Source organism: Erinaceus europaeus, chromosome 5 (genome assembly GCF_950295315.1).
Source record: "Erinaceus europaeus chromosome 5, mEriEur2.1, whole genome shotgun sequence".
Lineage (NCBI taxonomy): Eukaryota > Metazoa > Chordata > Mammalia > Eulipotyphla > Erinaceidae > Erinaceus > Erinaceus europaeus.
This window is the reverse complement of record NC_080166.1, coordinates 130,296,465-130,310,499: the sequence shown is the minus strand read 5'-3', so window position 1 is coordinate 130,310,499 and position 14,035 is coordinate 130,296,465. Positions and strand designations below refer to the sequence as shown.

Here is a 14,035-nt window from a genome sequence, read left to right as displayed (position 1 = left end):
ATCTCTTGGCACATTGAACATGAGCAGGTGTAGGACGGGGAGACATGACAGTGGCCTGGGGGTCTACCACCCACTGTCACCATCTGTGGCCCCCTGCAAAGGTGTTCAAGATGCTTCTCATCCCATGCTCTGATGTAATACAGATTCTTTTTTTTTTTAGTATTGATTTCCAAAATTATGAGATAAGTGTTCCAGGAGGTGGGTCAATGGGTAAGGCACTAGACTCTCAAGCATGAGGTCCTGAGTTCAATCCCCAGCAGCACATGTACCAGAGTGATGTGTGGTTCTTTCTCTCTCCTCCTATCTTTCTCATTAATAAATAAATACAATCTTTTTTTAAAAATTGTAAGATGACGGGGGTACAGTTGCACACCATTCCCACCACCAGAGCTCTGTGTCCCCGTTCCCTCCACTGAAACTGCAGTGGTTCTCCCAAGGTCACATGGGAGAACTATTAATAGTCAACATGGGTTGACTATTATTTGTACATCTCTGTCTCTGCCTCTGTCTCTGTCTCTCTCTCTATTTTCCCCCACTTTTTCCTATGGTCCTGCCATCTCTTTTTTTCTAAGTCACATGAACACTATTACTACTTCCAAATGTCTTTTGTTTTTTTCCTTTTCTCTCTCTGGGTGCTGATGGAATTGGAATTCAGAGCCCTCTGGTCATCTTCCCCTAACATTTTTCCCCTCTTCGGGAGTATAGACCAGAATTCTTTATGGGGTGCAGAAGGTGGGAGGTCTGGCTCCTGTCATTGCTTCTCTGCTGGCCATGGGCATTGGCAAGTGGATCCACACTCCCAGCCTGTTTCTGTCTTTCCCTAGTGGGGCAGGGCTCAGGGGATGTAGGGTTCCAGGGCACATTGGTGAGGTCGTCTGCCCAGGGAAGTTAGGATGGAATCATGATAGCATCTGCAACTTGGTGGTTAACAGGACTTTTTGACAATAAGTATTCTGCTGAAGTTGAGGACATGTATGCTTAACACAGCCCACTGTGTGGAGTGTGTTTGTGTGTGTATGTCCGTCCATCTCTGAACCTCTTCATTCACCAGCAAGCAGCTCTCAAGTTTATCTCTCAGATACAGTGGGGTTCTGTGTCTTGGCATCTGCTTCTCCCTGATACCCAGTACTGTAATTCTTCAAGTAAATAAGCTTAAATGTCTGTCTAATAAATAAGTGAAAAATACAGTGTGGTTTCACTCATATGTGGAAGGTAAAGATATAAAAGAACAAGTAGGCAAAAGCAAGTCTCTAGTTTCCAGTAACACAACAGTGGTTACCAGAGATGGGGATGGGGGTTGGAAAATGCCACGTAGAGGCGGGCCAGAGAGGTGGCTCACCTGAGTGGAGGCCTGTCCTGCCATTCCCACCACTCAGGTTCGAGCCCAACTCCTAACACCTCAGTGTTTTTTTTCTTTTTTTTTTCTTTCTGCTGTTGTCTCTCTCCCTCTCTCTACTTCTATCTCTCTCTTGCTTTCTTCCTATCTGATAAAGCCAGCCAGGGGGATTTATCAACAAATACATAGGTAGAGTGCTGATATTGCTAGCACAACCAAAAGTAAACAGCCAAGGGCGGGGGTGTGGACCAACCTGCCAGGGCCCACATGCAGCAGAGAAGCAATTACAGAAGTCAGAAATACCCCCTTCTACACTCCAAAAAAATCTTGGTCCATACTGCCAGCAGGGGAAAAATGTTAGGGGACACTGATCAGAGGGCTCTGAACTCCAACTCCATCAGGACCTCTAGAAAGAAGAGCAAAAAAAAAAAAAAAAGGACATTCAGAAGTAGTAATAAGGGTAAGTATGACTTAGAAAGGAAGAGAAGACAAGAGAAGACAGGATCATAGAAAAAATAGGGTGGGGGGGGTGGCAGTAGTGCATTGGGCTAAGCACACATGGCACAAAGTGCAAAGACCCTTGCAAAGATCCTGGTTTGAGCCCCCAGCTCCCCACCTACAGGGGGGTCGCTTCACAAGTTGTAAAGCAGGTCTGCAGGTGTCTGTCTTTCTCTCTCCCACTCTATCTCCACTTCCCCTCTCGGTTTCTCTCTGTCCAAGCCAAATATATACACATACACATACACATACACATACACATACACATACACATACACATACACATACACATACACATATACATATACATGGAAAAAATGGTCACCAGGAGTAGTGGATTCATAGTGTAGGCACTGAGCCCCAGCATTAACCTTGGAGGCCAAAAGAGAAAGGAGTCAAATGAATATAAATATAGACAGATAGTTGTAGAAATAATAGTCAATCCATATCTGTGACCTTAGGAGAATTACTGTAGCTTCCAATGGAAGGAATGGGGACACAGAACTCTGGTGTTTGGAAACATGTGGAATTATTGCCCTGTTATCTCATTATGTGCATATGTGCAGTTCTTAGAGGAGGTGAAGACTAATGTCCTTAATATCAACAATTCCAAAAGCTGATGACAAAAGCAAACTACAACCATAGAAAGTTGCAAGCTTATGAAGCAAGAAATGTTTTTAGAACTTGAACTTGAAAGATCAATATACACAAGAGCAGATAGGCAAAACCTTGGTCCCCTGAGGCAATGGCTGAGACCTAGGATGAGAAGCACCTTTTCAGCTGAGAGAGAGGGCAATGATTTACTGTTTACATTTCGAAGGCAACCTCTTAATAGCGGCTAACATTTAAAACACTCACCTCCTTTTACTCAGAAATGCCAAGGGTGAGGTGGGGCAGCTTAATACTCACAGCACATAGGGATGCTTACAGCAGTAACCTTTTAGTTTGCTTTTTTTGCCTCCAGGGTTATCACAGTGCCGACACAAGGAATCCACTGCTCCTGGTGGCCATTTTATTCCCATTTTGTTCCCTTGTTGTTATTGTGGTTGTGTTGTTGTTGGATAGGACAGAGAGAAATTGAGAGAAGGGGGAGAAAGAGGGGGAGAGAAAAACACCTGCTGACCTGCTTCTCCGCTTGTGAAGAGATCCCCCTGCAAGTGAGGAGCTAGAACCAGGATCCTGTGCCAGCCCTAATACACACTCAACCTGGTGCACCACCGCCCAGCCCCGCATCAGTGATGGTTTACACTGAATACAGTTGCTGGTACATGTTGGAGATCGCGTGGCTGGTCTCTCAGCTAGAAAGGTAAACTAGCGAATTTCCATCACCAGTTCAAGAGACTGCATGAAAAGAGGATTCTGGTACGAACACACTCGTTTATTGGGGGGAGGCTTTGGGTTGATATAGAAGGCTAGACAAAGAACAGTTTTCACATACGTCAGAATTCACAGGTTTCTTAAAGGTCAGCATGCCCCTATGGCAGGGGTTGGTATGACAAGAGTTGATACATAAAGATCAATACAATTAGTCTCCTGATGCAGGCATTTAATAATCCAAGGGCATTTGAGAGAAGAACAGGGGTGAATCAGTAAGGTGAGATAGAGAAGGAAGAACAAGGCTTCAGAGACATCAAAAGGGCTCCAGGAAATAAGGTCTTGGGGGCTTCTCACTTGTCCGCTGTTAGGAGTGTGTGACAGGATGTACTCTTCCTTTGTGATCAAAAGGTGAGGAGGAATGTGTTAACTTTGAGTGAATGAATCTTAAAGTAGGCGGCCATGTGGCCTGCAGTTTAAGGTTTCTGTGGGCTTGAGAGTCAAGAAGGGAAGAACTTAGTCTGGAGACATTTTTTCCCCTTTGCTCACCTCGGTTGAGAGAGACTCACAAGAGGGTATCTTCTCAGACCTCCATCCAAGGATGGGGAAGTTCTCCCTAAGCTCTATCAAGCTTACACAGAGCCCCACAGGTACATGTGGAAAATATCTCAGTTTTCTGTAAAATTCACTCCCAGCCTAGGTCCTCCTCTACCATCATGACCAGGACCTGAAAGCCCCCTCCCCACCCAGTACACCAAGCCCAGCCCTCTTTCATTCCTATCTTCCAGATAGATTCTGTCTTCTCAGAGGACACTGTTTGACAACTCCAGCCCTCACTCTGCTGCACTTTAATTAGAAGTCAATCCCATAGTTTAATTTATTGATATGTAAGCAATTTTAGGGCTGGAGAGACAAAACAATGGTTCTGCAAAAGACTTGCATGCCTGAGGCTCCAAGGTTCCAGGTTCACTCCCCAGCACCACCACCAGCCCGAGCTGAGCAGTGCTCTGATCTTGGTCTCTCTCTCTGTCTGTCTCTCTCTCTCTCCCACCCCCCTCTCTCCTCCTATAATAAATAATTAAATATACAAACAAATATATAAACATAATATGCAAGTGATTTTATGACATAACACAGGTTTCAGACAAACTTTACATTTTTAAAACACAAATTATACAAAAATGCAGACTTTCTGTAACTTTTCAAAAATTATGGGAGTCGGGCAGTAGTGCAGCAGGTTAAGTGCAGGTGGCGCAAAGCGCAAGGACCAGCATAAAGGTCCCAGTTCGAGCCCCCGGCTCTCCACCTGCAGGGGAGTCGCTTCACAGGCGGTGAAGCAGGTCTGCAGGTGTCGATCTTTCTGTCCCCCCTCTCTGTCTTCCCCTCCTCTCTCCATTTCTCTCTGTCCTATCCAACAACGACAACATCAATAATAACTACAACAATAAAACAACAAGGGCAACAAAAAGGGAATAAATTAATAAAGATAAAAAAATTTTAAGTATTTATTTATTACTGGTTAGTGACAGAAAATGAGAGGGGAGTGGGAGATAGAGAGGGAGAGAGACAGAGAGACACCTGCAGCCCTGCTTCACCTCTCGTGAAGCTTTCACCTCTGTGCAGGTGGGGACCAGGGGATTGAGCCTGAGTCCTTGAGCACGGTAATGGGTGCCCTTCACCAAGCACACCACCGCCTGGGCCCCAGACTTTCTGTAACTTAATAAATAGTGATGGTTTCCGTAACATCAGGCAGTGAACACCAAAGAATCAAAACACTCACAAGGGCTTCCTGTGTCACCCTGCACCGTCGGGATGTGCCGGGCTTGCTGTGCTCGCAAATGATTTTTACGTGAAACAGCAAGAGTTCTGCGCACCCTTCCTTCGCACATGATCGTGGCTGAAATCCATGCCCTAGAAAACGGGCGACATATCTGGAAGTGAATCATGGCCTTGGACTGGGAGGTCACTCCCTGCTTCTCTCTGTTCCTTCCCCCAGGTGGCTTTCACTGTGCTCTTTGACCTGGAAGCACTCCTGAAGATCTGGTGTCTGGGATTTACTGGCTACATCAGCTCGTCTCTCCACAAATTCGAGCTTCTCCTGGTCATTGGAACGACGCTTCACGTCTACCCAGACCTTTATCACTCTCAGTTCACCTACTTTCAGGTAATGTCTCTAGAAATGTTTGTTCTTTCCAGAGGAAGCGTTAGTCTCATGCCAACCACAGCTGGCAGTTCTGTGTGACAGTTACGTACAACTATGATACTGGAGATGCAAACTGCGTATGGGACCAGGGGCATCTCGGAAGGCAAAAGGAACATGTTCAGAAGCTGCAGCACTGTTTTGTTTGTTTGTTTGCACAGATAGTAGAGAAGCGGAGGGAAAGAGATCACAGCACCCAAACTTCCCTCAGTGAGATGGGGACCAGGCTCAAACCTGGGTCCTGCACAGGGGCCCCACAATGTCCACGTGAGCTATTGTTTTGGTTCAACATTGCTATGAAATTCCTGAAAATCCATAGGAATAAGTGGAGATGTTTAATGTACAGTACAAATCTGTGCAGTGTACAAATGTACAGGAGGGCAGGGGAGACAGCACCAGGGTTCTGCAAAAGACTTTTGTGCCTGAAGCTCCCAGGTCCCAGGTTCAATCCCCAGCACTGCTATGCCAGAGCTGAGCAGTGCTCTGGTGTCTCTTTCTGTCTGTCTCTCTCTGTCTCTGTGGGTGTGTCTATCTTTCTGTATCACTCTCATTAAAAAATAAAATGACGATATATCTTTTTTAAAAATTAAATACGATAGATACTATTTGTCTGTGCATACATAGAACATCGTAAACTGAGGTGTTAGCATGCACTTTTGAGAGTAGGAAAAATGAATTTAATTCCAAGTGCGCATTCTTCCTTTTTTAAATTGTTGTTAGGAGGCCTTCACTGCTCTCAGTTGACTTGTTCAGGCAGAGAGGGAGAGACAGAGAGAAGAGGAAAGATATCACAGCACTGAAGCTTCCCCCATTGTGGTGGCAGCTGGGTCAAGTTGACACAGCGAGCAGGTGGACTGTCTTGCCAACCCAAGATTTGGATTCCCACTAACCTGAAACATAGTCGTTGACTTACACTTGACATAACAAGGACTCACAAAGCTTTCCTGTATAAATTATAAGATCCTGACTTATCATTTACATATGTCAATCTCACTGTGACGATCAGATAAACATACAATTCTGTATTAGCTTGCTGCCTGTTTTTCAAATGGGCTACAGTGAATTACATTCCTTTATCATTATTCAGTAAAGAAAAACGATGGTTAATTATCTCCTTTGTAGCTGTTAAAAGCAGTAGCAGTGCACTCACTGCTCTTTGAGCTCTTTCATCAAAGTGATGAAATATAGATGCTATTCTAATTAAATTTTTTTTCTAATTTATTTATTTATCACACACGAAAGTTGTTATTTGTCCAGTTCACCATGCAGATAGTAGAATTTCTTTCTTTATGTAGCTTTAGAAAATAAATAAATAAATAAAATTTAAAAATCAAAATAAAATAAAAAACTATAGCAGACTTTTAAGGAAGGAATTCAGAGAGGCAGGATTCCAGTTGTTCAGAGGGAAGGAGACACATTCTCATCTCGTGGGTTTTATTTGACGGTGGCCCCAGGGCCGCCGTTTGCCATTCTCTGAGTGATCTGACCTTCAGCAGCCAGATCCCAACCTGCAATTCGATATTCTCACACCTGCAGGAGAGGACATGACGGTACCGCTCACAGGAGTGAGAAGCAAATGCCCCACCTGCACTGATAGAAAGTGGAACCGTTAGTTGTCATGGTGACCATGCCCCCTTGAGAGACACCTGAATGTCCCTCCCACATTGTCTGGCTCCTCCAAGTGGTTTCTGTGAAGAGTCAGGCTGGGGGTTGGGGTGGGGAGGCATGACTCAGTCAAAGCAAATGTTCTTTAGAAAAAGGAGACGAGGGACCAGGTGGTGGCACGTCGGGTTAAGTGCATATACTGCCATGCGCAAGGACCTGGGGTCAAGTGGCCAAGAGGTGGGCATACCCAGTTAAGCATGCACACATAGTATTAAGTGCAAGGACCCACGCAGTGATCCAGGTTCAAGCCTCTGGCTCCCCACCTGCAGGCATAAGTTTTGCAAGTGGGAAAATAGGTCTTCAGGTACCATTCTCTCTCCCACTCGAATCCCCCTGCCTCTCAATTTCTCTCCAGCTTATCCAATGAAATGGGGGGGGGAAAGCCCATCAGGAGCAGTGGATTCGTTGTGCAGGCACCTAGGCTCAACAAAAACCCTGGAGGGGGAAAAAAGGGATAAATAAAAGAAGCAGTGGATTTGTTGTTGTGTAGGCACCGAAGCCCAACAATAGCCCTGGTGATAATAAAAATTAACCAGTACAGACAAGGCTCCAAGGCTCAGACATAGGCACGTGAGGGTCACAGGAGAAGATGGTGTCCTGTTAATTTTCCTTTTTCTTTGTTGCATATGCTTTAGCTATCACAACATCTGTATTATAAGACTGGAATGATAGTCGTCTCATCTTAAAACTACTATCAATAAATAAAAACAGAAACATAACATAGTAGTCTAGTCCTAAAATTTACTATCAATAAATAAAAACATAAACAACAAATAAAAACAATACAGTTGAGAAACAAAGGGCAAAATATGAGTCCATGTGAACCCCATAGAAAATTCTTATCTATTCATATATTTACAATGAAAATTAAAGCTACAGTAAAACATTTTTATCTTACAGATTGGTGCAAATCAAAACGTTTGATAACATACTGCGCTGAAGGATATATTATAGGTAGAAGGCACTGTTGAATGTTGCAGGCAGGAATGCAATTTTGTACAAACTTTCTGGAAAGTAGTTACATTATTTACCAAACTTTAAAATCCATCTTTGGATACAGGAGTTATACTGAGTGTATTGAGAACTTTACAAGTCGCTAAACACTACATGACCCCCATCTCTGTCTCTCTGGAGTGAATATTTCATTGATCTGTTTATATCATCTGACTCTCCTATATTAATCCTTCACCCCGGGGTTGGGGGGGTGGAGGGTGGTTCTTGCTTTCTAGGACCCATCCTTTCCCACCGTCCTTGAGCACTGTCATTCATTCATTCTTTTTTTTATATGTTCATTTAGTTCCTTTTGTTGCCCTTGTTGTTTTATTGTTGTAGTTATTATTATTGATGTCATTGTTGTTGGATAGGACAGAGAGAAATGGAGAGAGGAGGGGAAGACAGAGAAGCAGAGAAAGACAGACACCTGCAGACCTGCTTCACCACTTGGGAAGTGACTCCCCTGCAGGGGGGGGGGAGCTGGGGGCTCGAACCAGGATCCTTCCGCCAGTCCTTGCGCTTGGCACCACGTGCACTTAACCCGCTGCGCTACCACCCGACTCCCCATCATTCTTTCTTTTCCCTCTGTGTCAGCAAGTGATAGAGCTGGAACATGTGTCTGTGACTGAAACCCCATCACTGGGGCTTTTCTAGACCATTCTCTCCTCTCAGAGTGGTTGTATCATGTTCAAGCTTTTAGTACACCACTACCTTTGCTTTTTAAATATCTTATCTATTTATTGGCTAAAGATAGAAATCTATAGGGAAGTGGGAGACAGAGACAGAGAGAGAGAGAGAGAGAGAGAGAGAGAGAGAGAGACCTGGAACATCAGTCATGAAATCTCCCCACTGCCAATGGGAAACAAAGACTAGAATCCAGGTCCTAGCACGCTGTAACACATATGCTCTGTGAAGTGTGCCTCCACCTGGCCCCCCTTCAACATATTTGGATATAAAGCCTTTGCCAGTCACTGGGTCCTCCTGAGAGCTTGGTGATCACTGGTGAAATGGTTGGAGCAGGTGTTATCCACATGCTTAAAATAGCTTTGATATAACATGTGCCTCCAAATATCCCTGTCATCCATTCTGTGCTCCTGGTGGCTGCTGTCTGGATTCATCAAGTTGATTTGAGCATTAGAGACCCTTCCTTCCTTTTTCCCTTCCTCCCTTCCTCCCTTCCTTCCTTTTTTTTTTTCTTATAGATTTAATAATGGTCAACAAAACTGTGGGATAAGAGGGTTACAATTCCAGACAATTCCCAATACCAGAGTTCTTCTTCTTCTTCTAGCGTTTGCCCTTCTTCCGTAGCCAGTCAACAGGTCAGGTTGAAAGCTTTCAGGAGCTGCTTGTTGCTGGCTTTGAAAGTGACTGGGATCCATGTGGATTCAGTCGGCTAGGAAGGATCGTCAGTTTCCCCAATGAATGGGTACTCACGGGATGCACCAGAGTTCTGCATCCCATCCCTTCCATTGGAAGCTTCCCTATTCTTTATCCCTCTTGGAGTATGGACCCAGGATCATTATGGGGTGCAGAAGGTGGGAGGTCTGGCTTCTGTAGTTGCTTCTCTGAGTGACATGGATGTTGGCAGGTGTAGCCACACCCCCAGCCTGTTTCTATCTTTCCCTGGTGGAACAGGGCTCTGGGGAGGTAGGGTTCCAGGACACGTTAGTGAGGTTGTCTACCCAGGGAAGTCAGTTTGGCATCATGGTAGCACCTGTAACTTCATGGCTGAAAAAAGCATTAAGATATAAAACAGAACAAGTTGTGTAATAATCAGGAACCTAAAGGCAGAAGTCTATCAGATGAGATTTGGGGTCTCCAATTTGGAAAAAGTTAGTAGGTCTATTTTAGGTCTATTCCAAGGGGCCCATAACTTTACTAATTTTTGCCTGAGCCTGACAGCTGACATGCAAGTAGGCTAAAGATATTGTCTGGGGAGATGTTGTCACAGTTGGACATAGGACTAGAAAGTTGGATCAGAGAAGAGAGTAGCTCCCAAATCAGGGAAGAGTATAAATAAATAAGTAAATAAATAGTATAAATACCGTTAACTGAAAAACCTCATCGATCTGATCTGGGGCACACTTTCAGCACAGGAGCCTGTGTAACTTCTGTGTAGAGACTTTCTAGGTAGTTGTGGAACGCATACCCTGTCATAAAAAGTATACTTTTGTTTGTTTACAATGCTAGCAAATAGGCCAAATTAAGGGAAATACGGATTTCAGCAAAGGTGTGTTTGAGTAAGGCTGTTTTTCATGCTCAGATGTTCAGTGACAGATTAGAAACAGATCAAAAGTGCATGTGCAAAGGCAACTCATTCTGGACGTCTGAGAGAAATCCTGAATCATTTAAATGGAATACATTTGAAGAATAGTTTAGAGAAGACAAGATAGCTTGTCCGGGAGGGTGCCTGCTCTGACATATACGGAATCCTGGTTCCAGCCCAGCCAATGCTACAGTGGGGGAATATTCTCTGTTTTTTTAAAGTTTTTTTTTTCTTGCCAGGCAGACTTTTTCATTTATTATTATTATTATCTTTATATATTTATTGGGTAGAGACAGCCAGAAATCGAGAGAGAAGGGGGTGATAAAGAGGGAGAGAGACAGAGGGATGCCTGCAGCCCTGCTTCACCACTTGCAAAGCTTTCCCTCTTCAGGTGGGGGCTGGGAGCTTGAACCTGGGTCCTTGTTTATTGTAACATGTATGCTCAACCTGGTGTGCCACCACCTGGCCCCTGTCTATCTTCTCTTCTCTTCTCTTCTCTTCTCTTCTCTTCTCTTCTCTTCTCTTCTCTTCTCTTCTCTTCTCTTCTCTTCTCTTCTCTTCCCTTCCCTCCCCTCTTCCTCTTCCTCTTCCTCTTCCCTTTCCCCTTCCACTTCCCCTTCTCCTTCTCCTTCTCCTTCTCTTTCTCACTCTCACTCTCTCTCACTCTCTCTCACTTTCTCTCTCAGAAAATCATCTGGGAGCAGCAAGTCAGGAGATAAGGAAGAGTTTATCAAGTCACATGCAATGTGATGACAAAGTAAGGAGTCCCATAAACCTGTAATCACTCAGATATACGTTTTATTTAAATACAGACCACAACACAATGGAAAAGTGCATAGCTATATAGGTATATTATATGCATATGGATTTGTGTCCTATATAACAAAGATTGCTATAGGTATGCTTATAAAATACCTTTAAGTGGGAAAAAATGATGGGACAGAGAAAAAACCCAAATCATTGACAAACTATAATTTTGGTATGGTGGGCAGCACAATTGCCTTCCAAAGTAGCCTTCAGATAATTCAATCACCATCGTCACCTCTAGCTCTTTCCTACAAGTGTGTGTCTCACAAAGCATCTCAAACTAGTGTGTACAGCTGTGAGCATTCTCTGTAGGTAGCAATATGTTCTCATAGAGCTCAGCGAGGCTTACAGTTCTCCCAAGTCTGAATTATAGTCTGTATTTTTTTATTTTTTTTAATATTTATTTATTCCCTTTTGTTGCCTTTGTTGTTTTATTGTTGTACTTATTCTTGTTGTCATTGTTGTTGGATAGGACAGAGAGAAATGGAGAGAGGAGAGGAAGACAGAGAGGGGGAGAGAAAGACAGACACCTGCAGACCTGCTTCACTGCCTGTGAAGTGACTCCCCTGCAGGTGGGGAGCCGGGGGCTCAAACCAGAACCTTTACGCTGGTCCTTGTGCTTTGTACCACCTGCGCTTAACCCGCTGCGCTCCCGCCCGACTCCCTATTTTTTTTTAAATTTCTATAAGCAGTTAAGTGATTTCCATTGGGTCTCTTGGACACTTGACCCTGTCCGTAATTAAACACAATCTCAGTGATTTTGTGGTGACACGCCACGTGTCTGGAATAGTTCAGGTATCAAGAGGATATTTTTGAAAATTCACACTTCACAGAACAGATTGCTTCCTCGTGGCCTGGCTTGGAGCCCCCCGTGTTGGGCCTCACACATCTCATCTCTCTGGACCTTCCTCCCTAGTGCCTGCCTAAAACCTTCCCTTTGGTGACTTTCCTATTCTTTCATACTTAAAAGGGCTCCACCCCTGAGTACCAAATGGTTTACTTTGTCAAATCAGTCTGTCCAGAGACCAGGAATTGTTGTCATTCCTCTGTTCATTCAGGTGATATTTCCTGAGCACCTACTGTACAGCGGATCCTGTCCCAAATACTGAGGATGGACGGATGCTCAAGGCATAGGACATCCCAGCCTCAACAGGTTTAGATTTTAAGTAGGCAGACAGTTTTACAAACAAGCATACCCAGGAATGTGTGAACACAAGTGCTTGAGAATGCTATACCAGAGAAACAAAAAGGGTGAAAGATGGGGTGGGGGTAGGGAGATGCTAGTTTAGATGAGCTGTACCTAGAATTACCAGAGAGGGGGAATTTGAGCTCATATGGAATGAACTATAGGAGCCGACCAGGACAAGGCCTGGAGCCAGGATTCCAGGTAGAGAACCCTGGGCAGACAGAAGGCATGAGATAGAAATATTCATGGTCAAGGACTTAAAGCAAGGTCGGCATGGCAGGGCTGCCAGAGAGCTGGGGTAGCCTTTGGCTGCTGGGGACAAATAGAGTGTGGTTCTTGGAGCAGGGGGAGCAAGAGGGAATAGGAGGTTCTAGGCTGACGTCCACAGGGAAGAATCATAAGAGAGATGGCTATGTTTCTGGAAGACAAGCGTTTATTGAATCAAAGCAGGGTTAGAAAATAGATGTGGTCTGGAAGGTGGTACAGTGGATAAAGCACTGGACTCTCAAGCATAAGCTCCTGAGTTCAATACCTGGCAGCACATGTACCAGAGTCCATGACTGGTTCTTTCTCTCTCCTCCTTTCTCATAAATAAATAAATAAATAAATAAATAAATAAATAAATAAATAAATAAAATCTTTTTCAAAAAAAGGAAAAGAGAAGAAAATAGAGGTGTGTAGACCCAAGAGAAAGAGAGATCTGGTTTCCCTGTCTTCTTTGATAGTGGGTAGCCATTGTCTCCAGGTGTTCACATCTGGATTCACCTGCCTCTTCTGGCCTCAGCAGTCACGTAGAGAAGGGCATGCTGGTACTAGATGCAGACATCTTGGCAGTGGCTCCCTCTTTTGGGCTCCCTGCAGGGGACAGGGGGCGTGGTTGCCAATGCCTTTCCTCCTGGAGTCTTTCCCTAAGCAGCCCCCTGGCCTTAGAATCCTGACAACCTTGGTGGGGATGTACTGTGTATCATTACACTGAGTGTGTTGTCTCACCTCCCTCTCATCATGATCCTGGGAGACAGAGAATATATGTAAGGGTTTTAGCAATCACGAGTTTTATCAGCTTGCCCACGCAGCTCACACTGAGTGGAAACTCATTCCCGAGAAATGTAATTGCAAAGTTCCTCTTCCTAACCACAGGATTCCTGCAGTCTCTCACTTTGCTTCAGTGACAGACTTAGATATGGGACCAGGAAACTGTGCTTTGAAAACGACCATAGAATGATTGGTCCCCCTTGTGGCTTATCTGTGAGTATTGGGTTGGCTTTGTTTCATAGTTAGGGGAACACAAACTGCAAAAGCTTTCTGAGCTAGGCAGGATGAGGGATGTTTGTCCCTCAGTCGATGGGAAAAGCATAATTTGAGTTACTGGGAAAGGCTGTGCTTTCCCAAACACCCTTTTGGAAAAGGGTGATCAAGTCCAGCAAGATAGCTCAACGGGAAACACACCTGGGCCCATCATACTGAGAGAAGCTTGGACTTTTCTGCCTACTTCTGTCTGCTTCTTTCTACCTGCAAAAGTCATCCCAGAGCAGTGAATTCACTGTGAAAACAAAAAAAAAAAAAAAAAAGAGAAAGCTTATCAAATCACTAGTGTAGGAACTGTGTGTTCTTTCTTCCATTTAGTTAAGGAAGAATTTATCACAACTGCACAGATATGCTAGACCATTTTTATTTGCATTTGGAGTAAGGTTCAACATGACGCAGGCCGTCTTTTAAATATGATTTCAATACATGCTGAAATTGGAGCTGTAAGCCAATTAAATTGTTCCA

The 14,035-nt window shown here is 44.2% G+C and overlaps 1 protein-coding gene across 1 annotated transcript in view; it reads left to right on the top strand.

The window, feature by feature from the left end:
* Nucleotides 1-14,035, top strand: part of NALCN (sodium leak channel, non-selective) — a 349,157-nt gene that overhangs the window by 167,411 nt on the left and 167,711 nt on the right. The window contains exon 12 of the mRNA XM_060191812.1: nt 5,145-5,312. Coding sequence (XP_060047795.1) covers nt 5,145-5,312 — 168 coding nt within the window. The remainder of the gene's footprint in view (nt 1-5,144; nt 5,313-14,035) is intronic.